The 27534-nt window shown below is 38.0% G+C and overlaps 1 protein-coding gene across 2 annotated transcripts in view; it reads left to right on the top strand.

Moving 5' to 3' along the window:
• Positions 1 to 27534, top strand: part of NOL4 (nucleolar protein 4) — a 157265-nt gene that overhangs the window by 58479 nt on the left and 71252 nt on the right. For both annotated transcript variants that reach the window (XM_021388676.1, XM_021388674.1), the window contains exon 5: positions 17615 to 17898. In XM_021388676.1, the coding sequence (XP_021244351.1) occupies positions 17615 to 17898 (284 nt within the window). The remainder of the gene's footprint in view (positions 1 to 17614; positions 17899 to 27534) is intronic.

Here is a 27534-nt window from a genome sequence, read left to right as displayed (position 1 = left end):
GGAATCCACACAAGCGCCAAGCAAAGTGGGGACTGGGGTAAGACAAAATTCATCAAATAAATGTTTTTCATTGGAGAGAACACTGAGAAATTAGTGCTCATTACCCTTCCAGTTAAAATGTTGATTAACAAGTCCCTTCTGCATGTGGAGATATGTACCAGAGAATTCACTGTATGTTTTCACAATTTCTATGAGGCTGTTTTAGTGACACCTTTTAACTTAGTTCTTTACAAATCTTTAAAAATTGTATATGGTTAGGTTGTGGTTGGACTTGATGATCTTGAAGGCCCTTTCCAACCTGAGCAATTCTATGATTCTATGGTAAATTGCAGAAATTTTCTACCTTGTGTGTCATTTTATTAAATTAAATTAAGCGATATGTTGGATTTTTTTTATCTCAAAGTTGTGATTTGTTATCTTTTTTTTTTTTATCTAGTGTCTAAATTGTGTACAGAATAAGGTTGGCTGGTCAAACTTTGTCTCAGCTTCTTCTGTCTTCTGCAAAGCATGTGATTTTAGGGAGTTGCTCCAAGTTTTATTAGGCCTGAATTTTCACAAAGGACCTTGAATTCTTTATCTGTATTTCTAGACAACTTTACTTACTGTAAGCAGGACTAGCTGCATGTGAGAAAGTGCAATAAGGGTTCAAAGCCTGCTCTCAGACCCATAACCTGTGTTGCATTCCCTTTCACAAAAAGGATGTAAATACTTCTTGTAACAGTGTGAGGGCAGATCCACATAGCAGAGGCAGCTCAAGCTCAGGAGTCCAGGGCTCCAAACTTGAGAGAGTCCCTGTATAAACTCTGTGTTTTGATTAAAGAAAACTAATTTTCTAGAGTTATGAGAATCTAAAAAGCAGAGGAGACTTGGAATACTGTACATAAAAAAATAAATCAGAGTTCCTAAACTCCTAAAAATTATAGCAGTAGCATTTTCTACCAAGTTTCTCCAATTGGATTCTCCTGCTGTGAGGACTCTTGGCTTCCTCACCACAGCGGTCACACTGCCCAGCCTCTTCTGGAGCCCTGGGCTTGATCTAGCGACTGGCAGCCCTGCCTGTGGTGAGGGAAATTGGGACTTGATGATCCTTGAGGTCCAACCCCAGCCATTCTATAATTCTATGCTATGATGATTCTTCTCTTTGTTCCATTTCTGCTCGGTGTTCCTGTTCCCTGCTCCTTGCATCTGCCTGACCTGCCTCCTTCCTATGCCACAGTGTCCCAGCATTCAGGCTGTCTTCTGGCTAGATGTTGGATGGGCAAATGTAATGCTCTCTGATGTGTCTTTTCCACTGTAAAAAATAATATGATTTAATGTATATACTGGTTCACCACATCAAAGTTTAGAATTATGACACCAATCTGAAAAATATTGTTATTGATGTGTCACTCTCTTTCCTTGAAACATTTCTCACTATAGCCAAAAAGAAAAAAATAATCAAAAACCTTATTGATAAAGCACAACCCCTGCCTATGACCTGAGATCTTGCCCCATTTGGAATGTACGGATAACAATTTGTTTCTCTCTCATTTGGATCCTCATTCAGGGAAAAATAAGCAAGATGTTCAGCACTTCCCAGGTGGCACGTTGCACCTTGCAGGAGCTGGCTATCTGTTAACATCCATAGATACGATAAAATCACAAACTCTGTTCTGTCCCAGCAGGAATCTTGCTGCTGGTACTCTCATTAAATCGATAACAGAAATCACAAACTTATGCTATATACAAACTTTCTACTACATTGGATCTTTAAGCACAATGTGCTTGCCTCTCCGTCTTGGAGATTTATCCAGACCGTTTTGTTAAGAAAGCAGCAATATATGTGTGACAATGTATTTTCTTGGTTGCAAGGCTTTTTGTTTCATGAGGCTTCTCTGCTTCTTTAATTCCTTCAAAATGTATGTTTCTCGTGTTTCCAAAAAGACTATAAATGTCTTGAAGTTAGCAGAAGTGGCCCTCAGTGAATGGTGTTCTCAACTGACACAGCAAGTTTAAATCTATTGGGATTTTTTTACCTTTAAACATAAGCTCAAGTCTTATGATTATTATCTATGTTTTCCTTTTGGTTAAACAAATCTGCAAGGATCTAAAAATATTTTTTTGAGTTGAGACTTTGCCTTAATTTGAAACAGTAATAGCCATGTGGGAATATTTTGATTAATTTAAACCTCCTTTATCTTTCTTTTCTTCCCAAAGTACAACTCTGAAGCCAGGAGGTGCATGTAAATTACATTAATTTAATGGACTAAATTATTTCCCAGGCAGTGCACACTGGCTGCTGTTGACCTCAGTGAGATTAAGAGCATATATATCCAAAGGTAGACTTCAGCCCTCTGTATGCTGTTTTTCTGACCAGCTCTGTAGCAGTTAATTAAAAAGTGTTTTCTCAGTGCTGTGCTATTGACTTCATGGTCTGTCTGTAGTGAGTGTTTTATATTAGCTGAAAGGCTTGGCAAAACGACAATGTTAATTTTCAGCAAGGCCACGTATAAAGGGTGAGAAAATAAGATTTCCTGATCAGATTCTGTTTCTTGTGGTACATGAGATGCTACCTGCTTTATTGATGACAGCCTTGATATTAATGCAGAGGGATTTGTTCTTGTTGTGACCTCAGTATTCTTATAGTTATGTATGCTACCAGCTATGGCAAACGGAACTTTTTATTCTTCTCCAGAGTTCATTTCATTTGTCAGGCTATGACAGCAGCGGGCTAAAAGGAGCATGAGGGAAAAACAGCCACCCTACTGGGCAATGCTAAGGGTCATTTTACAATCAAAATATCAGAATAGGTAACATTAGTTTCAGTAATACGAAAATTGCAATTGCAGTGGAAATTTATACAATGGGAATCCAGGACTTCTCTCACTCTTTGCAACCATCTAGACTTTTACAGTAGTTAGGAGAATGAGCATGAGCTCAAGATTTGAGTGATCAATCTTTTTACATGCAGTGCATTTTAATTACTCATTGCACATTTATTCCTGGCAATATATTAGTTACTGGTGTACTCTGTTATGGACCCATCTGAAGGTTTATTTACAGGTGGATAATAAGTCCTTTTAAGTTTGTGTTTCTCTAGTCGTTATAGTTGAAATTGTTTCCTGAAACATACCAAGTATGTTTTAGAAAAATATGTCCTATACTGAGTAGACGAAGATAAGATAGTTGCTTTTGTATTATAGTAAGTTACGTTTCATGGCTTATGTACAATAAAAAAAACCAACATGTGTGAGCCATCTCTTTAAGTACAGGGTTTTTTTGTTTGTTTGTTTTTCCTGTATTTCAGAAAATATCCATATATAATGAGATTCTGTCAACAGCGTAAATTCATTATCATTTGTAGCAATAGGAATAATTACCATCCCTAACTGGATTAAATTGTTCATTTGCTTCAGGTTTCCATTGCTTTATAAATTTCTTCTTTTAAAAATATATTTTGTATGTGTGCGTAGTTGAACTGAAGTTAGACAAAAGCCACCTGAAATACTTGGCCCTGGCAAGACCGTTTGTGTGGGTTGATGACAACATTAGCAGTAATCTCGTGAGCGTCTGTGATTTGTGAATGCATTCAGCCAGGAGCAAACCAAATGGGATCTGATCAAAATGCTGTTTTGGATATTCAGGTCCAAGTGCAACAATGCCATGCTACTCACTAATGACGTTCCATTCTGTTCTTCATCGCCATGTAATCTACTGAAGATTGTTTTTAATGGTTCTTATTGTGGTTATCACATGATGTAGAAATTGCACTAGCGATACCAGTCCTGTTTGCAAATGTGCTGGCAGCATTGCTCTGCTTCTTGGTTTTTATCTCAATTTCCTGCAACAGCAGCTGTGTTGTTGAGTTTGACAGCTATTTTTAGTGTAGGAAACTCCAGACACTGCAGAGTTCATTGCTGAAGTTAGAAAGAAATGCATTTTGTGAAAATAGATTGAAAATCAGGTCGTAACGTTGACATAGAAATGACTTCCTTGCCCATGATTTTCACCTCATTTCTCAATTGTTTCTTGCTCTTTGCTAGAAATATGTCAAATTACAGCTGTCCCAAGTGTTCTTTAGTGGAATGAGATCATCTCAAAATTTAAGTATCTATCAAAAGGTGTTAATCATGAAAGGGTTTTCAAATTCAGCCTGAATGTTTTTGGACTAAAAGTCAAAAAGTCTCCTGGGGCATTTTTCCTATAGTTGAGATTCAAACCTCATCTGAATCAAGCAGTGCAGAAACTGAAATTTAGGAATTTTCTGCATCATTAATAATTACTCCATCTCCATCTATATGGACTTTTCTTTGCTATGTTGACAATGTGTGCACAACAGTATGTTCCCTGTACAGGAGAAAGGTGTTGGCTTTGTATCCCATTGTTCCAGGACTTCAGCTAATTTTGAGGAAGCAGGGTCAGAACTACTGTGCTTAGCTGTTTGCATGAAGAGGAATGCCAAGAATATCTTTGAAGTATTACAGTATTTTCTGAATAGGAAAATAAGAATCTTAGAACGCCTTCTAAATGCTTCTTGGTTGGATATACTATAGTTGTCTCAGGCTCATAGAGAATGGCGTTCTCTTTTACAGAGGCTGCTCTTTGGGTCTTCCGAAATGTTTTTGTTCTTACATTGGAGAATCAAAGATGACAACAATTATTTTTCCTGAAGCTGAAACTTTTTAAAGTGCCTGAATGGACATACACAGTAGGGTTGGTCATTTTGTGTCAGTATTTTTCTGTTTGTTGAATTCTGTTGTATTCACTTATTCAGGAGTAATAATACTATGCTTTGTCCTGATTGATCTGTAATTTTTGGACCAATTTAGCATCTAACCCTGAAGCCTTCTGTTGATTGCAAAATGAGAACAGAATAGGTAACAGTATGAGAAGCTGTCATATCTGGAGCACCTGTAGGTGCCATCAACAACAAACTTGTCAACCCAAATTTGTTTCTGAAGCACAAGTAATAGTTTAGATCAGAGAACTTCTACTCTTTACCCTAGGTTATATTATTTGTTGCACTGGTCATATTATTTCCTCTGATGGCAGTAATTTACAGGGGCAGAAAAGGAAAAATCAGTTACTGTTCTGTGAAAGAGGACACACTAAGCATTTCATGCTGTTGAATATCAGTATTATTGTTTGCTTTTGTGCTAGATACAAAAATAACAGCCCATCCAGATAGTAATAGGTGTTGCAAACAGCATTCTATTCATGATCAAGATTAATGCCATTTATTCCTTTTTACAGCACAAGTAACTTTTGTGTTTGATCCAATGGTAACAACTTTCCACCCAGAAATGATAAGCTTATTCTGTTCTCAAACCCATCTTCAGTTCCATATTCTGCTTCTAAAAATTTATAGCTAAGCTTTGGAATTGGTTCATTATTGTTATTTAGGAAGGAAAGAAGTTGGCTTTTGAAGGCCATAATAATTGCGAAGCAATGACCTGTGTTTTGAAAGAACTTCCCAGGAATTCTGTTGTTTTGATGGGCATTTGTATCTTATTTAAGCAGGAGAAAGTAAGCGTTACTCATTGTTTTTGCAAACACTATGTATTATCTAACTTCTCTGGAAGTTTAGGAACAGGTTTGTCACACAGTAATAACAACAGTGCTGCTTCTGTTTCTAATGTGTGTTTCAGTTAGATTGAAGTAGCTATACAGGGATGAACCCTACAAAACGTACGTGTATTGTGTGCCAAACAATCTTGTTAACATAAAGATTTTAAAGGAAAGTAAATAATACAGAGGATTTTGCAATAGCATTGTCCTTTGCTTTGTTATTTAAAATAATTCCGGACATGTCTTTGAGTGCTCTTGACCCAGGCGGCCTTTACAATAGAGAACAACATTGTGGTCAGAATGCTTTGTTTGCCAGGAACATCCTGCCACTTTCCACATACAGACGAATTGGGCTAGCTCAGCAAATAGTCGTTTCTCACAATTTTATGCTGTTCTTCATCCTTAGACAATTCCTTGTTACAATGAGGCCAAGTAAGTATTACAGTTGAGCATGGCTTCATTTGTTTCCTTTTCTAGCACTGAGCTTTAACAACAACCTGCACCTAAATAGTTGGAATTGTAGTGAGAAACCTTCTCAATTTCTGTTTCCATTGGTAATTGTTCCTCGTCAATACTGTAAAGTGCAGAAAAAGCATGTTCTACAAATACTCTGTGGGTAGACTCTCCCATTGCTGAATCCTGCAGTGACAACAGAAATGAATTAGAAACATGGACCTGTTAGTTTCTTTCCTAAGGAATCTCCCTAGTCTGCAAAGAACTGCAAAACCATACATGGATTCTCACTGAAGAAAGAGATTCTGTTCGTTCTACTTCCTCGCACCACTGAGTATTCTATTTTTGAGTCTAGGTCACAGTGACATTTCAGTAAGGGCAAACTGACCACCTTTAACAAGAAGAAAAGTTTTGAAAGTTACTGAATTAGTATTATGTCCAAGATTTTATAGTAGTGTTTCTGCTGGCATTGGCTGTGAAATGATTGCTTTTACATAAAGATTTTCAAGCACAGAAGTCTTCAAGTTTTCTCATCTTTCATTTATGCTCTTGTTCAAGACATCCTCTCATATGTGTCCTGTTCTCCACCAAAATGCAGTCCACTGCACTGTGGAGTCCATAGGGAGAAGAGATTCAAATTTACATGCATTGCTTAGTGAAGTGGCTTGGCAGTTTCAGTTTCAAGTTCACAATTCTGGTGAGGAATAACAGTGGGTATACCAGAACTGTCTCTCAGACCCTTTGGGCTTTGTGAAGTTTCTGCTCATTGTATCATAGTTATTTGGCTTGCCAGAGATCTAGCAAGATCATTCTGTCTTTAGATACCTGTTATTCTGTTGATTTGTAGATGATGCGTGAGGAAATGCTCACCTGTACTAGAGGAACTGTACAAAATGTGTTGACTTTAACACCTTTGCTGAAAATAATTTCTGAAAATAAAAGAGCATGTTTTTATTTTGACAGATTGGAGGTTAACATCTATCTGTAAGTAGTATGATGCAGTCAGGATTTAAAAGTGGAGGCTTTTAATGAAGGCAGAAAAGACTTTTCTGTAATATTATCTAACTCATGGAAAGTCTACAGCTGGGAACTGTTATTTTTCTTCCTTTTGTTTGATACTTATCATTGTAATCAACATGCCAGTGAGACTGCTGATGTGGTTATGTCACTTATCTCAATGGCAATATTTTTGTGTTCAGGTATATCTTCCTTAGCATGGATGAATATTGTTGTCTTTTGCACTACTTGCTGATATTTGGGGCAGTGTTTAAACATTGTAGATGCTGAATATTTTTAACTTGTTTTTAACAGATGTAGTGAAAAATAAAATTAAGACAGCATAATTTATGTAGAATTCAAAAATGATTGCATTTCAGATGAAGAAAGGCCAATGAGTTTGTCATCAAGTGTTTCCCTGCTTGACCGGAGTACTGCTTTCACTCAAGCAGTGAGGACACCACTCACTGTGGCTATCCAAGGCATGCTCAAATAGGGAAACAGTTGTGTGCATGCTGCCAGAGACATCCCTAAACATTTAAAAGTGACAGAATAAAAAGCAAACAATTCAAGAGGGGCACGTAAACTATATGCATCAAATGTGCTTATTTACTCAGGTTTGTAATAGCAGTTTTCCAAGCTCAGAATTCTTCATCAAGTTTCTAAACTGTAGTTTGTAACTGAATGCTGCACAGAAAGTTTGGGGCCTCATGGAGGAGTTTGGACTCAGCGTTGCTAAGGCAATATGAAGCTCAAAGCAGTCATTTGTGATTGCTTCCTAGGCTTCTCTTTCCTTTCTCTCTTACATACAAAGAGAGCTATAATGAGCCTTAGGTCTTCAACCTTGCTGCCTTTACGGACGAGCAGGTAGAACTTTGCCTATGGGAGCAGAGCTGTCAGGAGGGACACATAGGCGTGTCTTGCTTGTACTCAGGGCTTCAACCTTCTGGAATGGAGTACAGACTGATATCACTTTGTGAACTCACTCAAAACACCAAAGCTGGCAAGCTAAATTTTAGACTTCTAAGGGTTTTATTAGATACACCAGTATTTGTGGCGTGCAGTCTGTAGAGATTTTACTCTCCTGATTCCAACTTGATCTTTTGTCTTTGCTTTCATCTTCTGGCAGATCCTGATGAAGTAGAAGCTGACATTGCAGAAATGCAGTAGATCTGAGTGGCAGATGAATTTAGCATAATTCATTTCAGCCACTTTTGGATTGATGCTTAGGAATCAAACTTGACCCTACATTTTACTCTTTTGTCTGTTGCTGGCACCTTACCACATTCCTTTTGCTGTCAGGAGTAGCTCTAGCAGTTAGCTAGAGAAGAAAAACCCTCTTTCAGGTTGGGCAAGAAGGAGGCAAGGGTAAGATCTCTTGGGTTACCTTCTTTTGCTTCAAGGAAAATATTTTGTATTTCTCCTTTTTGTAACATGTTTCTGTCTCCAACTTCCTTTATTACATGACTCATAAGTCTGGCTGAGAACTTGTTCCTGAAATGCTTGTCCAGAAATGGAGCTCTAAGCCACAGTTCTCAAGGCCTGATGACATTTTACCTGATAAATAGACAGACTAAAAACTTTTAGAAGATTTTCAGGTTTTCTGTATTAAGAACTACTTGATAGATCTTTTGCCACAAAAGTGCCCCAGAGGTTTCTGCAGAGTAAAGAGAAAACGAGGAAATTTTCACCCTGGATGCAGTGAGGGCCATGTCTTTTGATGCGGAAATGCCAAAACAAGTGAAAACTAGATACATAGTGATAATAAGACAACAGTGGACACAGTAAACTATTAAACTGATTATTTACATGTGCAGTACTCCCCAAATAGCTATTCTGCTTCATCTCATTGTGTATATTCAGGAACAGAGCTCTGCAGCCAAAGTAAGCCTGCAGTCACCCACAAAGCTTTATAAATGTGCCCTTCTCAGCACTGCTATGACTGACAGGGCAGTATTACTTTTCTGACAGTTGCTGATGCCATGGAGTGGCAATTCATTATTCTTATTTAATGTTATAATTGGATACAAGGATCTGCCTGTTTTGTGCCTGCACCAAGAAAAGAGACACTTATTGATGGAAAACCTGTTAATGACTACTTTTTGTCTGTTTAATAACAGAATAAAATTTACAGGCTGGCTAAAGCTGATACCACTGTGTATATGCACATGTATATCAAACCCACGAGTATTACTGTCCTCTCACTGGCAACAGCTGAGAATTAGTTGGGTAGTTTTCTTTGTTCCTTTTCCTTTTTATAAAAAGATGCAATGCTTGAAGACAAAATTTATTCCTGACCTATTCCTTCACCACTGAAAACAACAGTGAGGGGTTCAGTGATCAGCATCACATTGAAACTGATGGAAATTCCAGGTTCTAATTTCAATGCAGCAAATTCCATAGTTGAATTCACAGAAGCCAACCATGCCAGGAAAGCTATATGTATCAGAAGGATAAAAACAATAATGACTAATGTTACTGATGTTAACTGAATAGGACAATTAATACATACTCTTGCAAAGAATCAAATGCAGTCCCACTGAGAATGAAGGAAATGTTCTTTGCACATCACTCCACTCATGTCCTACCCAAGGCCTTGCCCACCTCTTTATACCTGTTCGTTGTTTCTTTGCCACTGTACTGACATTTTAGAGGAAACACAGTGGCAGTAACTTTTCTGAGGAGCAGAGAAGGGTGCTTGAAACTTACACAGGTTGAAAGAGTGACTGGATATTTACACAGAAAAGAAATGTGCTGAGTGTCAGATCACCTCCAGCTCAGAAGGACCTTGATCTGAAATTCACTAAGGGCTGGGCAGGCTGGAGAGGGGAGAATTCTCTACACTTGCCTTATTCTCTTCCCCAAACATTTCCTAATAACCACTTCTGGAGATAGGATATTGCGCTAAATGGATTTTTGATCTAACCAGCTATGGCCATTCTTATGCCTTATGAAATAAGGAATAATAGAGGGTCTGAAATCACCTTTGTACCTCCATTAATTCTCCTGGTGTTCTTTATCATAATGTGAAAAGAAAAGGAGAAGATGAATAGATTTCGTTGATTTTGACTGGCTTTTAAGTTATGTATTGAACTCATGCTTGAAACATGACTTGTGATACAAATGAAGCATAACCAAATACATAACTGTGACAAATTGATATTAAACGGTCATTGTGAAAAGTGGTGGGAGTGAAATGTGACCTCGGCTTTTTATTAGTTCTTGTAGAAAAGTCTTTATAATTATTCCATAGTATAGAAGTTCCTATGAGTCAGCAGTATATACCACCTTTTCTCTGATTCACTGTGTCCCTCTCCCCAAATTGCCTGCCACTGGTTGCCATAAGTAGAGTTTTTTTTTCAATAGCTACCATTATGAAAGTTTGTTAGCATGGCTTAGGCTTGTGAAAATACAGAAAGAATGTAGTTTACTTAGTTTTAAATGTTTGCTTATGTAGCATATTATTTTCATCGAAATTATATTTTAACACAGAAAAAAATAAAGTGTGAATAATGTTGAAGCCAAAGGTTTAAAGGAAGCAGCATAGTAATTGAAAACTGTGCTGGAGTCTGTCACTTTTTGGTCTGCAACTGTCTGTTGCAAGTGGTCCTGTTCAAATGAATCACATTGGTATGGGTGTAAGCTGTTGTTCAGCAAGACCTCAGCTGCTGGTATTCAGCCCAAAGAGATTAAAGCAACCATCGTTATACAGATCTTTGGTAGGCAGTCTGTGAGAGTGGGTGTTATGACACTCTGCACTTGCACAGGCAGCAGCTTCAGTCTCACTCTTCCCACTCAGCTCATTCATAACCAACCTCCTCCTTTTAGAAAGAACAGTTACCCATCTTACAGTAACTGCAGCTCTCAGAGCTGCTCTGTCAACAGGCAGACCACTCCAAATGTTCGTTTAACCTGCGTGCATACTACCTCGGAGTCTGCAAGCATCAGTGTTTATCTGGGTATATGAGCCTATATCCCATCTTCATGTGTTAGAGCAAAACAAGCAAAGTGGCCCAAACAATTGCCCTACTCATTTGTTGTGATTAATCAGACTGATTATCATCAGTAATGGTGTTATCTTGTGTGATTCTCCTCAAATCGTGAAATTTGTCTCAAAAGAGCCAAAGTTGCTATGCTATAGCTGCTTTGGTATCTTTGGGTTCTTAGAATCATCATAGAATCACAGAATAGCTCAGGTTGGAAAAGACCTTCAAGATCATCAAGTCCAACTGCAACCTAACCATACTACCCTAACTCTAACAACCCACCGCTAAATCATGTCCCTGAGCACCACATCCAAACGGTTTTTAATTAAACACATTCAGAGATGGTGACTCAACCACCTCCCTGGGGAGCCTGTTCCAGTGCTTAACAACCCTTTCTGGAAAGAAGTTTTTCCTGATATCCAACCTAAACCTCCCCTGGTGCAGCTTGAGGCCATTTCCCCTTGTCCTGTCACCTGTCACCAGTGAGAAGAGACCAACCCCGCTCTCACTGCAATCACCCTTCAGGTATTTGAAGAGAGCAATGAGGTCTCCCCTCAGCCTCCTCTTCCCCAGGCTAAACAGCCCCAGTTCCTTTAGTCTCTTCTCATAGGGCATATTCTCCAAGCCCTTCACCAGCCTTGTTGCCCTTCTTTGGACCTGCTCCAGCACCTCAATGTCCTTTCTGTACTGAGGTGCCCAAAACTGAACCCAGTACTTGAGGTGGGGCCTCACTAATACTGAGTGAGTTCTTGCTTCATTCTTTGCATTAATGAGAGGGATCCTTAGTTCCCTAGTCCATCATTACCCTTTCAGCAGAGAGCCTATGGGTGGCTGTGTGATTGTGGGACTGTGTCAGGCTACTACTGTTTGAGCTGAAGGGCAACACCATAGATTTCTGACTTGTAAAATATGCAGTAAGTTTCAGGTAATTTTCATACAAATCTCAACTATGGAAACTAGTTAAGCATGCTCTAAATATTAATTGAATTCTAACTTGACAAGTAATTTGAGAAAAGGAGACAGATTGTTCAGAGCACTGCCTTTGTGTGGAAGGGTTTGTTGACTCCCTCCCTGAGTTATCTGCAAGGAATGTGGGAAGTCTGGGTGATTTGTAGTATGAAATTATTTGCTAACAATAATGCAAGAGATTCTTTAAAACATCTGTAGATTTTTCTCTTGAGGAGATGAGCAAATTGTATATATGTACCTTAGTTCAACATTCACTGTGTTCACTCTGATATAAGCATCACTGATGCTTATATCAGAGTTTCAGATCTAAAATTTGTGCTCTCAGAAAACTGGTGTTTGAGGGACTTGTTATTCAAGTGAAATTTCCATGTACACTTCAGCTTGTTTCCATTTAAGAGAGCACTTACTGTGAGCAGTGTTAAGCATTTGACATATCTGATCTGAGGACAGTTCTCTCTGGGTGGAAAAACTTCATTTTAACCTGTAACAGAAGAATCTCTACTCCAAGCAAAATGTGCTTTTTGGCCCATTCAAAAATCTAGATCCTGCTGGTAGGAATTAATTAAATTAATACCTGATTTCCTGCTCTAAATCAGAGTGTACTTAGACTGCCAACTGTCGTGGAAATCACTTGCACAACGTGAGGTGTAAAATACAGAGAAACTGAGTTTTGGCAAAGACTTAGGTCATGTAGTAGATAATTGAAATGAAGGATGCAACAGTTCTGAGAAACAAAACTCTATTCACAGCACCTGTTTTTGTGTATTGGTTGGGCTTTCTTTCCTGGCATTTTTTTCAAGTTTTCTTTGAAAGCAGGGAGAGAAGTTAATACAGTGGCAACTGCAATGAACTGGGAAAGTTCTCAGACAGGAGCCTGGGCTTCTGAAGTCTACAAAAGCAAAACTGGTGTCAGTTTGTGTCTAGTTGGCCTTATGAGTATATAGAAGGATGAGCTAGAAACTCTAGTGCAATGTGATGAATAGTAAGAACCACTTCCTTGTGGTGAGAAAATCACTGCAGTTCTTGTTTTGAGAATTGCTACTAACAGTGAGTACTTGACCTGATGGTGCTGGTCAGTGCAGGGGATCAGTGTGAAGCTCTGTGCGAAGCATGAGCAGGAGGTGTTGGCAACAGGGGATTTAAGAGTCAGCCGTCAGTGAGAGAAAAGTCCATGCTAAAGGTTGGGCAGTGCTCCTTGGTTCAGCAGAAGGCAGGGTGCTGTCCCATCCAAACAACTAGCATTTCTCTGGGGGGTTATGTTCCTTAATCCCTTGAAGGGCATATCTGTGTAGGTGTTTCTGAGAAGATAAATACATGACTGTTTTGCAGTCACACTCTCCCTTTTCAGGTTTATGCAACAAAAATGGTTTTGGATATACTTCCAGCCTTCCAGCGTGTGGGGGTAAGGGTTCAAAGTGCCACAGTTCCTAAAGATGTGTCTTGCCCTGAGCAAGTGGCAGTGTCTGATGAGGCCATCATTCACTGTTGTGGCTGATGTCTGTGGACAGTGGTGGCCTGGGGAGGAACTGAAGATGTGAATTCTTCCCGGTGCCTCTTTTGTGACTCTCCTGGCACACGACGTGGATCAGGAAGCCATCTGCCCCTCTTCTTTCAGCTTGCGGTATGTGCAGCTGCAGGTTGCTTTCCTGGAGGTGTTCCCATAAACCTTCCCAAGCAGTGGCTATGGCAAGAAGCACATTGTGAAAACACGCTGTCTCATTAGTGGTGCAACCACTACCCATGCGTGAACTGATTGTGGTAGAGGCCAGGCCCAGGCTGATCCCAGCTGACACCATGATGCCAATGAATCCTGGGGCCCCGCCATGTTCCCTGGTTACATCTCTCTGCAACCCAGGGGCTGGACCTCTGCCTTCTCCCCCTTGGTGCCCATCTTCAGTGTTGTCCTTCATGAAACAGGAGCTTTTTTTCTCCATACCAGTTACTCCTCCTGGAGTCTGTGTTTCTGTGCCTCAGGCACTGGGTAGCTCCAGCTTTATAGTAGCCTTGTTCTTGGCGTAAACAGACCACCTGCCCGGGAATGAGAAATGCATGAAACCTTGTAATTTAGTTACCTTGGTAACATCTGTAAGGAACTACCAGTGCTAAAACACTATTTTTTTCTTGATCTCTTTAATGGCAATGCATATTTATTTTTACTTGGCAGAAGTGTGCTTTGTGGCCATTGCAGCTATTCTCCTGAACATTTTTTCCTAACTGACAATCAGGAAAATGTTTCTAACGAGCAAGGTTAAATAACTGTAAAAGATGGTATTTGACTTTATAGCAGAACTGAGATGTACCATCAAGTAACAAAGATTTTGCTAAGCAAAGCCAAAGTCATGCATGTACTGTATTATTGTTTCAAAATAGTATAATATTTGATGACATTTATTCAGCATAGGAATTTTTCAGTGGTTAGATTTCAGAACAAGCAGAAAAGATCTGTTTAATTTTTTTCTTTCACATTGTAACAGTCACATGTGCAAGTTTTAGTTGTCAGTCATTCATCATCAGAAAAAAAAAGAAAGAAAAGGAAGAAAGAATTATAGAATCATAGAATCATAGAGTTAGCTAGATTGGAAAAGACCTACAAGATCATCCAGCCCAACCATCCACCCACCACCAATAACCCCACTAAACCACGTCTCTCAATGCTATATCTGAATGTTTCTTGAACACCTCCAGGGACGGTGACTCAACCACCTCCCTGGGCAGCCCATTCCAGCGCCTGACCACTCTTTCAGAAAAGTAGTATTTCCTAATGTCCAGCCTAAATCTCCCCTGGCGCAACTTGAGGCCATTTCCCCTTGTCCTGTCACTAGTTACAAGAGAGAAGAGGCTGACCCCCAGCTCACTACAACCTCCCTTCAGGTAGTTATAGAGAGCAATAGGGTCTCCCCTGAGCCTCCTCTTCTCCAGACTGAACAATCCCAGCTCCCTCAGCCGCTCCTCATAAGGCCTGTGCTCCAGACCCCTCACCAGCTTCGTCGCCCTCCTCTGAACACGCTCCAGGGCCTCAATGTCTTTCTTGCAGTGAGGGGCCCAAAACTGGACACAGTACTCGAGGTGAGGTCTCACCAGTGCTGAGTACAGAGGGACAATGACTTCCCTACTGCTACTGGCAACACTGTTTCTGATACAAGCCAGGATGTCATTGGCCTTCTTGGCCACCTGGGCACACTGCTGGGTTAAAACCATTGTTTATGACTTCAAGCCCAAAGTTAAAGCCTTACTTTGTACTTCAGCTGTTCCTGGATCTGGCTCTGGACACAGCTCCCTTCCTACTCCATCACTCCCATTTAGCCATCTCGCTCCTCTGCACTGTGAAATCCAAGATTCTCAGCTGCCAGCACACAATGGCTTCCCAAGGATTTGATTTAGGTGCTGCAGAGGAGGCAGTGGCCCTAGCTTTTAGCTGGATCTGTGCATTCTCTGGTAACTGAATTGTTTCTCCCTTTGCTCCCAACCACAGGGAATATCCTGAACTCTTCAAAGGGAGGACCATCCACCACTTGGTGCTGATTGATTTAATTAATTTGAATCTAATTGTCACTTGTTAAACTGATAATCGAGAAGGCAACCATCTACTAACAGTCCGAAATACAAATCACCCATAGCAGAAGTGTTTCTCTTTTAATTAAACAGGATTTCTTTTTGATATTTCAGAGCTTTTCAAATGAGTAGCAAATATAGCTGTTTTCTTTCAAAAAATTAACACCCCCCTTTTAGAATATCATTTTCTAGTTCTGAGTTATAGAATTGTGTATTTAATTATAAAATTTTATTTAGAATTTTAATCTTTTTTAATGCATTATTTTGATTAACGTGTTATTGTTAAGGTCCTGTAAGTCATAAGTCACAAGGCATGGTAGGAAGTTTATTAGAGATGCATTGTGTTGACCTTCTCAAATTATGTCACTTCAATTTTCAAGTAACCCCAGGTTTTTAAATAAGAGTGTTTTCATTGCTGTATTTCATGTTGTGATGGTGCATAGCAGATAAGCTGTATGTATTTAAAGATCTGATTCTAGGAATAGTATGTATATTTTAGTGTATGTACATTTGTATTTACAAGGGAGGTAATGTAAAAATGCTATATACTGAAACATATCTTGCTAGTATTGTTTTCAAATCTGCTCCTTAAGTAAAAGCATTTAATATATGATTTTTATTATGTATTTTCATGAAAACAGATTTTTTACAGGTTTAAAAACCAAAAAGTCTTCATAATGTGGGCCAAGTCTTGTATACTTCAACATAGTGGTGCTGGATGTGCGCAGGAAGCAAAATGCTGGTATATGATGTCTTGCCTTTGGCTCTCTAAGTACTTAATTGAATTAGATCATTACCCATTTATATAGCATTTTCTTCACTTTTAAACTTCTAATCTGAGGGTCGGAATACTTGTTTTTTACTATGTTAACTATTGATAGGCAACAGTTTGATCAATTGTGTAGCTTGAAGTGTGAATGTTTCTGAGCGCATCCTTTAAAGTCTGCATTGTGGTGTCTTTAAATACCGTGTGTATATGAACGTGTTAGTTTCTTTTCCATGGAAAATGATTAGGAGGGCCTGATAGCAGCTGTCACGTTAAGATCCATTTCATCTCATGTCTCCAGTTTCGATCTGTATGAGTTCCTGGTGGCTAACTCCCCAGTTTTGATTCCAGCTTCACTGCCTGTGATAAACATAGACTTGTAGGACCCTGGGCTGGGCTTTGCACCATGAGCTAAACCACATATATTGCCTAAGGTGCTTGGGAGAACAAGTAAGCAAATTAGGTCCAGATTCATCCACTGAAAGATAAATTGTTTTACTAGATAGCCAAAGAACTGCTTAGAAGTAAAGAGTGGCTGAGAAAGTAGAACAGGTGGCAAATCCCAGTGCTGACAAACACAGGATATACAAACCTAGAAGCATGTCAAAATGCATGTTAACTAGACTTTTCAGCTGTAAAATCTAAGGGCCAACACCACATCCCAAGACAACAGATACAAGTTCCAGGTTGATAATTTAATCATTTATTAAGTGGTATTTTAAAATGTACTGTAACACAGTGAATGAGCAAAATAGATGAGCACATGGGCAAAACAAAGAGAGAATCTTTATTTTTGAAGTTGACTTTCCCAGTGTAATCTCTATTGCCAGCAGTGAATACATCAGATATATTTACATTGTATCTGTGTAAGAGGATGTTTGTGGATATGACATATGCTGCTGTGCACCCTTAAAACCTGAGAACTACTCTCCCTCAATACCATGTGCATCTCTGTTAACTTCGGAAATATGCAAGACTGCAGCAATGAACATGGTATAAGAATAAACAGATCCATCGACATATGGATTGACAGATGGTTTAAGACAGATTTTGTCACTTTGTCCCTAAAAATCCAGTGTGAGAGTTAGCTTTTGTGTACACAATGACACTAAGGTGTCAGCCCAGATCATTTCCCTTAACTTAGGAATATTTTGTGGATTTATACAAAGTTTTTATTTGAAAAAGTGGAGGGGTGTGCACACACATTTTGCAGAAATGTACTGGGATTAAGTAATGTAAACCATTTTTATTCTATTTTGAAAAACATTGTGAAGGTATAAATTATGTTTGAACTGGACAAAGATGATGATGTGGCATATGACTGAAAATATATATTTTTTAATAGATGATTCAGCCGCAGAGAGTTTTAATGGCAATGAGACCGTGGGACACAGTTCCAATGCTTCAGGGGGAACACACTGCAGGGAGATGGCAGAAACCAACAGTAATGGCAAATCAAATCTGGAGCAGGATGAGCAGCCTCTGAACCTGAGTGACAGTCCCCTCTCTGCTCAGCTGACTTCAGAATACAGACTAGATGATCACAGCAGTAATGGAAAGAACAAATACAAGACTCTCCTAATTTCTGATCTCAAGATGGAACGGGAGGCAAGAGAAAATGGAAGCAAGGTAAGATGCTTCCACATGCTCCAGATATGAAGTGTGTAGATTAGAAGAGGAAAAGCTTTGTGAGGCCAAACCAAAGGTTATTCCCAGATAAGCACTCACACAATGTGTCTAATGTTTGTCACATCATTACTCAAATGCTATATATGGATTTGTATGCTCTGTTACACATATATGATGCATACGTACGTTAAGTGTATGCAAGTGTATACAGGTGTATACATATACATATAGGCATATATAGTGTGTTCACACTTTAACAAAAATCTGTGCAGTTCTCCATCAGCATGAATTTTATCAGTTTATTTGTTGAGAACTGTCTACATCATCCATTTGAGAGATATAATATGCTATTTAATAAATATACATTATATATATGCTGGGATACACATCTATATGTATATTTATAGATGACCATCTCATTACATGTATTATGTATCTATAGAATGAATCCGTATAAATGTTAAGTGTGTATGCCCAAACAAATTACTATGTGTGAACGAACTATCAGCATCGGAAAGGAACTGATTGGGTTCCTTCCTGATTGTTTGTGTTATGTGGGCACCAAACCCAAATTAAAACTGACAAGTTTGCTTTAAGAAGCTGTAATCCCCTGAGGGCTTTTCTTCATAGTTGCCATTATGTGGGTAAGGAGGAGCACGAATGGTTATATTGTGAATAAAGGCAGATCCTATAGACCAGATAGATAGCTTGATAGATATTTGTCATGAGGGCATACTGTAGGGAGGGTGAAGAAATGACTTGTATCATAGAAATTATCTGTTGTTCTGCTCTGCTCTTATTGGCAACAAGTTCCTGTTCTTTTATCTGATAACTCCCAACTGGATTACTTCTTTTACAGCAGCAATAATAACATGTTAGTACTGGATCTAAATACTATTAATGCTGGTCACTAGCTCTCAGTAGCATACTACAAAATAACCTGACAACATAGGTATACTTTGAATTCCCATGTTTTTTGCAGAGCTTTGAAATATGAGTGATGCGAAAAATCACTTTTTCTAGGCAATCCATAAAGGGATTGTACATGACTGATGCCTGGAGAAGAGCAGTTATTTTCACAAAAGTTTTAACTCCTGTCATTGCCTGTGGAGTAAAAATAAAAACTTGAAATGTTAATTCAAGTGTCTGGTTTTGATGGGTAAAAAAAAAAAAGAGACAAAATAGGAGCTTGTTAGTAGTTCTCCTTCTTGGCCATTCTAGTTTAACAAATCATGTATACCCAAACCTTCTCCACCAAATCTTCATGAAAACTTATTTATCAGCATGGAATGTTTTTGTTTCTACAAATTTTAATTTATTGAAAATGTTCTGAATAACTTGAGTCTGGGAGTGTGTATATACTCCAGTGCAGGATTTATTCAGTACTTTGACTACTGCACAGTGAGTTCCAAATTGGCATATATGAATGGTGTTTTTATTTGCTCCAGGGCACGTTGTTCCAATGAACCTTCTCTAAGCCAGTCACCCAAATATTGATAGACACACAGGCTCTTTTGCCTGAGGTGTATTACTGCTTCTGCCGTTACTCTTGTACACAAATAAGCTTGGTGAAGGAAGGGAGAAATCTTAATGTGGAACTCATTCACAGCTAAGACAAGAATATAACCTAATGTTATTTTCTTTTCAATTTTAATCTGTTTCAACTCAAATGCAAAGAAAAAAAACTTATCAAGAAGTGTTAAAAATCTGTTTGTAATGAGTTGAGATGACAGTCAAAGACAACTCATTCTTTGTTACTCTACAAATTTTAAGAGGTCTGAATCATCCCCCACAGTGATATGCTCTTTCATCACTCACTGTCATCCTACCCACTCCATACTGCTAACAATATGCAAATTTGCCTCCTCTTTTTGTCTTAGCAAAACTCATGTTGATGGTTACAGTTCATTTAAATATATGATTTATTAAGTATGCAGTAAAAATTTTAAAATATGGAGCGAAGACTTCAGGAAGAGCGTACTCCTGGAATGAAAAAAAAGTCAGAGGTTTGTAAGCTAATTGTAGAATGAAAATGTTTTTGTGGCCGCATTCTTATTTTACAAATGAATTCTATTCTTAACTTTTAAAAGTAGTTACAGAATGGTTTTAGGAGTAACATGAATCATTGATATGTTAGAACGAAATGGGCTATACAACACCTCAGTGTTTCATTTGCATACACATTCACATATGTAAATCATTACTATTGTTTTACCTTGTGTGGTATCTTACATGCTAAAAAGTCAGAGGATGTCTTACAAGCCCTACACCTCATCAAGGAGGTCATCTTGCCTTCCCGTGGTGATTCAAGATACTGGTCCCCCACCTCAGAAGAGTGTTCTGGCCATTCCTGAGAGATTCATTTTGAACAATTCAGAAGATCAGGCTCCTAGTTGTTCGCAGTACACACTGGATGCACTTGGGCAAGGGGAACAAAGAACCAGTGAGAATTCTATAATCTTTCATCAAAAAGGAATGAAAATATTAGAAAAAAAAAAACAACCCCAAGTCGGGTTGACAGTCAGAGAGTATTATAATTTAGTAGGAGATAACTCTCACCTACCTGTTTTACCCAGAAGACATGAAGTATGTGGAGTGTTTGTTGAAGTCACCTAGTAATTCTCCCAGCATTTAGCAGAACTCTCACAGCTTCTAAATTCCAGCCATTCGCAGCTGTACAACTATCAGATGTGTGTGATCAGACTTGAGTAATGGCATCACTGGTTGTGATGGGTAAGCAGATGCATTTATTGTAACCTCTAATCATCTTTTCATGAAAAATCATCTGCAGCGTTCCTCGGATATCAAATTGATTTGCTGTTTATTATAATGTAAAATTCTTATGGTATCCTTATGTGGCAAAGAACAGAGAAAAGTTACATGAGACGTTAGTGATGAAAATATCTGGTTTCTTAATATGGGGCAATATATTTTAAGTCACTGGGCTAGCATTGCGGAAGTAATACGTTATGCTTCATCCATTTTCTACAATGGCCCATTCAGTCTCCAGAAGATGTTGCTTGCTGGAGGTGGCCAAATCCCTGTAAAAACCCACAGGCAAAGGAAGGGAGCTGAGAAGATCAGTTGGCTGATGTGTTTCTTACCTGCTGTGTCTGAATCATCTTTTTGGATACTTCATCGTAGGTTTTAACTAACTCAAAGCTGCAGTTTTCCTGGTCAACTTGCACTCATTTGGATCTGTCTGTAGGTTTAAAGATAACTTAAACTGTCACATCAAAGCTGAATATAGCCAGAATGAAAACCAAAAGGATACTTACCTTTAGTGGAAAGTTATCAACATATTATATCTCCTCCACCAAATCACAGATTTTTAATGTGAATTTATTTTTTTTCTTAGAAACCAGTAATTTTCTTAAACTATATTGGAGGTATTTGGTTGTACAACACTATGTTCAAGAACATTTTCTTCACATGTAGTGGTGGGCACCACCTCTTGACAACAGAGTTCTGATTGATAATTGTGTACATGCTATGGATATGTGATCAAAAGAAGCATTTGGAGAAAAAATGGTAGTGTTTCCATCATATTTTCTTCACAAATCTGACAGGCAATAGGCAAATGTTTAATAAAAATGCTCACTTACGTGTTGGACTCCAATTTTTAGAATATCCACTCATTTTAAGCAGTTACATGCTTATGCTATGTAGAAAGTTTGCTAGACAGAGGACTCATTCTGAAAGGGTGAGAGAGTACTGGATGTCAAAACAGGGACAATTAACATTTTCTTAAAATCCATGTTCATAGAGAAACTCATTAGTGATTAGTAAGAAACAGGTTTTCTGGGAATCAGGTTTTTTTGTCTGAAAAGACAGATGAATAATTGGAAATCAGATGACCACATGAACAAATTTCAATTGAACTTTGCAAACTAGCAGAACGCATTATTTAAAGAATGCTCTAATCAGTCTATTTAGACTTTAAAAACTGATGTTGACAACACTCCCTAAGCAAGAATTACATTTCAGAGGACAGTCTAAAATTTCTCATGGGATCCTCAGTTTCAAGCAGCAAGCATGTGTGGTAACCTTTGTGTGGAGTAGTATTCAGTAGTTTCTGTTGCATTAGATATATATATGTAAGTATGCATGTATACTTTTATGTGTATATATATATACGTATGCTTCAAATATATGGTTTTATTGAGCTGATATTAAGAAAGAGATCCTCTAGTGAGAAAGAGATGTTCACATCAGTAGAAATTCCTACAGCCATCTAAGGTTCTACTGCAGTCAGTGGAATTTTGTCTAGATGCAAAAATATATACAGATATCTCAACAGGACTGAATCTCTGTATTATGGAAAACTTATAAAAGTACTAATCTTTAAATATCCTGCAAATGCAATTCTTTGAATTTAAATAGGTAAGTGCATTTATAAATTATTTTTGATCATTATGTGTGAGACTGCTGGGTTTAGTTTGACCATGGTGGAGTCTCCATAGCAATGAGATTTTTGATTTCTGATTCTTGTGTTAATGCTTTTTCCTTCTCTGTACACTGTATTTTGAAAACTCATTATATAACATTATCTCTTCCACATCATTTATTTCATGAAATACGGCAAGCCCATACCTTTTAAATAATTTTATTCCTTCTGCATTGAGTTACAGTAATATAGTATGGGAAAACAGTTTTTTGAGCTAACCAGCCACACTAATATTGTGCTGTATACCCTACATGGATTATAATAAATAGCTCATCATGTGTATACTGCAAAGGACACCCCTCATGTGAAAAACTTCTGTTCTGGGATTTCCCAGATAGAAATATGTGCTACTGACTGTGAATGCCTAGGAGATGCGTTAAAGTGAGGTAACAACACACACCATGTGTTCATTTTGTCCAGATACCTACTAATTGTGGATAGTTGGCTAATGTCTTCTTTTTTTTACATCAGACAAAATTTGTGACAGAAAAATTGGACACCTCCAGGCTCTCTGCATGTACGGCAGGCCAAAAGAATATGAGCTATAATTAGCTTGAGCGTGTAACTGGCTGCATGAAGAAGCACAGAAGATTATTAATTTTTCTCTAAGTCTGAAAAGAAAAGCAGTTTTAAAAGAGAGAACAATAAATAATGATTGCTGCACACAGTGACCTTTAATTATAATACCGCATTCTAATGTAGATAGCATTATAGTTACAATGGCTCACAACACTTCAGAGCTTTCATGTAGTTTCTAAAAGGAAGTCCTTTCTTTCTATAACTCCTTTAATGCTAGGCTTTTCAAATGATTTTGAGGAATTTTTTTTTTCAACCTGATATTAAGAACAGTATTGTTATCATAGACCACCACCTGGGGCTGTTTGTCCCCAGCTACCGCAACTTCAAACTGGTATTGTAGTGGATGCACTTACACTGTTGCAGGTTAGCCTGGCAGGCTGTCCATTTTTAGGAAAGATCCCAGTCTAAGAAGGTTTTAAAGACTGTAAGCTTGCATAAATTCTGAAAGCCAAAGCATACATGAGCTGTGAAGAGTCATTTGAACTTTCTGCATGCTTCTGTAGGTAAAACTTCAGTCATCGTCAGTAGGTAGTCCAGTTGTATCTTCTTGTAACATCTGTTTTGTTGGGGATCAGCGTTACTGAAGGAAACATACTGAATCAAAGCAAATATACAAATAAAACTGATGTAATCTGTTGGTACATGAATCCAGCTAGTTTCCAGAAGTGCACGTGAATTTAGTCACTGTTAGGTTACATATCTGAAAAATAAGGTAGAGTTTCAATGTGTTTCTTACTCATTCTCTCTCTCTTTTTTAAGATAGATACATCAGTATAATATGAATTGTCATTCCTAATATACAGTAAATGCCATCAAACGTGATGTTGAGGCATGTGGAGTCACTGGTTTCCCTCTGCCTGAATGTTTGTTTTCAGGTTTTCCTTAAGAAATGCTCAGAATTTAAGGGATCATGTAACTATTTTTTCAAAGCAACTATTGTCTTCAGGAGTTACAGTGGACTTTTGTACAGACCACTAGTGGCTTATTGAGTTACTTAGGCTGTAATTTATTTTTAAAAATTTTTGATGAAATGTGAAACAATTGTGCATGTACCTGAAGGGAGAGGTAAAATGAAAACTGTAAGAATTTGGCATGTTGAAGAATAGTGTTGGAAATACTATTTACTTTTTTCCTCTTTTCCTTCCACCCTCTCCTTCCTCCCTCCCTTTAAGTTTGTGCTGCCAAGTGCCTAAATTACAGATTATGAACGTGGATTAGGAGTTAGTTGAGGTTTGAGAAAAAACTTTGACAACAACTCATCCTTGTCATAGAACATCTTGCTCGTTTCTCTTGCCTAAAGGTGGATCTCACTATCTCTGTCTGGCAGAAGAAGAAACTAGATTCCTTTTGTATTGTTTTCAGTTGTTATATTTTCCCTCAATTCCACAATCAGACAGAAAGTGTTATTTTATTGACTGCTATTTTGTTAATGTAAGTGCCTTAAGAATCTGCATATCAGGTGTTTGACAGCCTTGTTTTATGGATTGAACATAAAGTCCATGGAAGACTCAGAATGAAATTCTGTTTTCCATTGTAATGAGTACTCTGTGAGGAGGGAAACAAAGTCTGATGAAAGGTGTAGGTAGGACTTGTTACAAAATTTGGTGCTATAGCAGATTTTGAGCAGACAACAACATAGGAGCAGGACAGAATGCAAAACCATCATGATACGCGTCCTGTGAAGCAGCAAGACATCAACCGATTTTAGCCTGTAGTCCTACAAGGTTCCAGCCTGCTTTCACCATTCCAGCCATAGCTCCAAGAAGAGGGTGGTAACTTCTTCCAGCTGTGCCTTAATTGCTATCTGATTGATTCTAGATTTTCATCAAGTCCCTGGAAGTATTTTGTACTGAAACTCAAAAGAAGAAATTATAACACAGGTGAACTGAAGGTGAAATCCACCCTTGCTGCCATTGTGTATATGTGGTGCAAGGCTACATCTTTTGGCTTGCATCTTACGTCTTTGGTGCGTGAAGGCAGGCTGAAATGTTCTGATGAACTGTGCAACTTGTTCTTTCTCTTGTATGCTTAGGTTTGTGCAAATGTGGCAAACACCAGTGTTTTCCACAGCTGCTTTGGGGATACACTGCAATAGAAAGAGACAGATTGCTTTTAATCTGTACATGGAGAACAAAAATTGAATGCAAGGAGTTTTATGGTCTCCTCCTTTTTTCCTACCCACTCATTTACACAAGAATAAGACAAAGTAACCTGTTTTCTCTTTCTCTATCAATTCCTACTTCATACATAGGGTTTATGTATGTTGGTCTCATTGTAAAGATGTAGACCTTTATATTTTGCTTTAGCATTTTATCAGACACCTTGAGTTTTCTTTCTCCTTCTTTTAGAAAGTTAGAAAGTTGAGAAAATAGCCATGTTCTAGCTCCAAAAGTAACTTTATTGCTAGGAGAAACCTACATAGAAGAAAAAAGTTTTTTTTCTTTTTTTTCCTCTGTTCTATGATAGGGGAATTGTTATAGGCCGCTGAGAAGCTTTCTGGTATTGAAAATTTGATGTTATGTTAAGGATCTTTTTCCTTAAAAAATAAATTTATGAGATGTTGTCTTTTCCAAACTTGAATCTTCTGAATTTGAGGGTTACTTGTAATAAATGGCTGAAGAGAATGCTGTTATAATGAGAAACAACTACAGGTGCATGCAAAAATTAGTGCATTATTTGTCAGGAAATATGAATGCTCTTGGATTCTCTAGCAGTTGCATTCATTAAAGCCCTTTGTTTATACTAACATCAGTTCTATGTCTAATTCCTCCTACTGCAAGTACATTTAGTAGCTGGTTTTCATGTTCCGTGAAAACCCTTGAAAATGAAATTGGTTCCCTGCAGGGAACTCATTACAGTGATGCAAATCCAGATCAGTTAAGCTGAAGTTGATGATGTTACTTCAGATTTACATATTTGTAACAGAGAATACAATCTAGCTCTGTATGCATATGAAATCACAGCTAGTGTATAACTGGCAAGGAAGAGAATATTTTTTAATGTGACCTTTTATAAATTTTCTCAGATTTTTTTTAAAGGAACAAATGCATACTGGTCAAGTAGCAGACAGTTGTGCTGTTGATTCCAGATTGCATATGTGTTACTCATAGATCCAGCTGTCTGTCTTCATTCACACCTACCTTTGGAGCCACTGGTCCCTCACACTGGAAAAGAAGCAGTTGCGCCTGGAAGTGATGCAGAATTTTGTCCACCTTGTTTTTAGTGGCTGGACATCTGTTCAGTCAAGTGAAAAAGCTATAAAGGGCAGCAGCAATCAATGAGGTAAGGTGTGTGAAATTACTACTTTTGTCCCTATGTATAGCCAAGAACTTTTTATAACTCAACAGCCTGGGAACATCTGTCTGTATCTTTCAGGAAGATTCCTGTTGACTTCAACCTGGGTTTGTTCCTGACAGATACCTTTAGGACTGGGTCTTGTTACAGTGGATAATATCTTAAGTCCCTCACTCTTGCTTTTGTGTGTGTGCTTTTTTTCTTAGCAGGGAAAGTGAATTTATGTTGAAATTGTACTGAGTCGAATGTTCACAGCAGCTTTTTCTTCTTCTTCCATTATCACAGCTCTTCTACCAACTAGAGAAAGATAGCAAATCTTCCTCTTGGAAGATTAAATACTATTTGATGGTAAATTGAGCAAGATATAATGGGGCAGCAATAATTGCTACCCGCTGCAACTGCATTTAGTCTTAATATTATTTACAGCTGATGAACTGTCATTTTTTTATTTTTCAGATGACAGAGGTTGAAGAGCTAATCCTCAAAACGGATCTGTGATGAATGGCTTGATAATTGGCCACCTTATATTTATGATATTCCTCCAAAACTATATCGTTATTTAAGAAATTGATAATCCTGAAACTCTATCCTAAATTTTTTCTTATGATATTGAATTATTTTCTGTATACTAATTCTGCTGCTGATGAAAGAAGTTAAAGGGTTTTTTTTTTCCTTTTTTTCTTGAATGACTTTTATACCAACATGTTGTTGAGGTTTTAAAATAAATATATTTTTTATTAGTTCTTACAGACATCTCCCTTTCTAATCTTGTTTTTTTTGTTGTTGTTGAATGAATGCCAGTAGTCAAATGCCTTGCTGCATATATTTGACACACCTGCAAACATACTGTGCTTTTGTGTGTTTTCCATTTTCCCTCTCTAGGTGGGAATAATCAGGCACAATAGAACACTGAATGCTATTTCAGATCCTCACTTATTCAGGTAACTGTATTTGCAAGGTGATATGAGAGAAACAAATAGGTCAGTTTTTAAGAGAGGAAGGAAGGAGGGACAAGTAGAATCCACCTTTAAAACTATTTAATTATTCTGCTCTCTTTTATCTTTGCTGCTTGTCTTTTAAGCATCCTTTTGCTGCCTTGGCTTTTTCTGTTAATTATCTTCTGTTCTACTCTATTTGCTCCCAAAGACTCCTTGGAAGACCTAGCTGAAATTTTCTGTTTACAAATAAAATAATAGGTGTAGGTAATAATATCAATTACCAGAAAAGGTCATTGTAAGGAATCACCTGAGTTACTGTGTCTCTCCCTCTTGAAATGGTGACCTATGTCATAGACTGAGGGTCCACAAAAGCTCAGC

This window comes from Numida meleagris, chromosome 2 (assembly GCF_002078875.1).
Source record: "Numida meleagris isolate 19003 breed g44 Domestic line chromosome 2, NumMel1.0, whole genome shotgun sequence".
NCBI classification, from domain to species: Eukaryota; Metazoa; Chordata; class Aves; order Galliformes; family Numididae; genus Numida; species Numida meleagris.
Note: the sequence above shows the minus strand (reverse complement) of the source record. Positions and strands in the feature narration are given on the sequence as shown.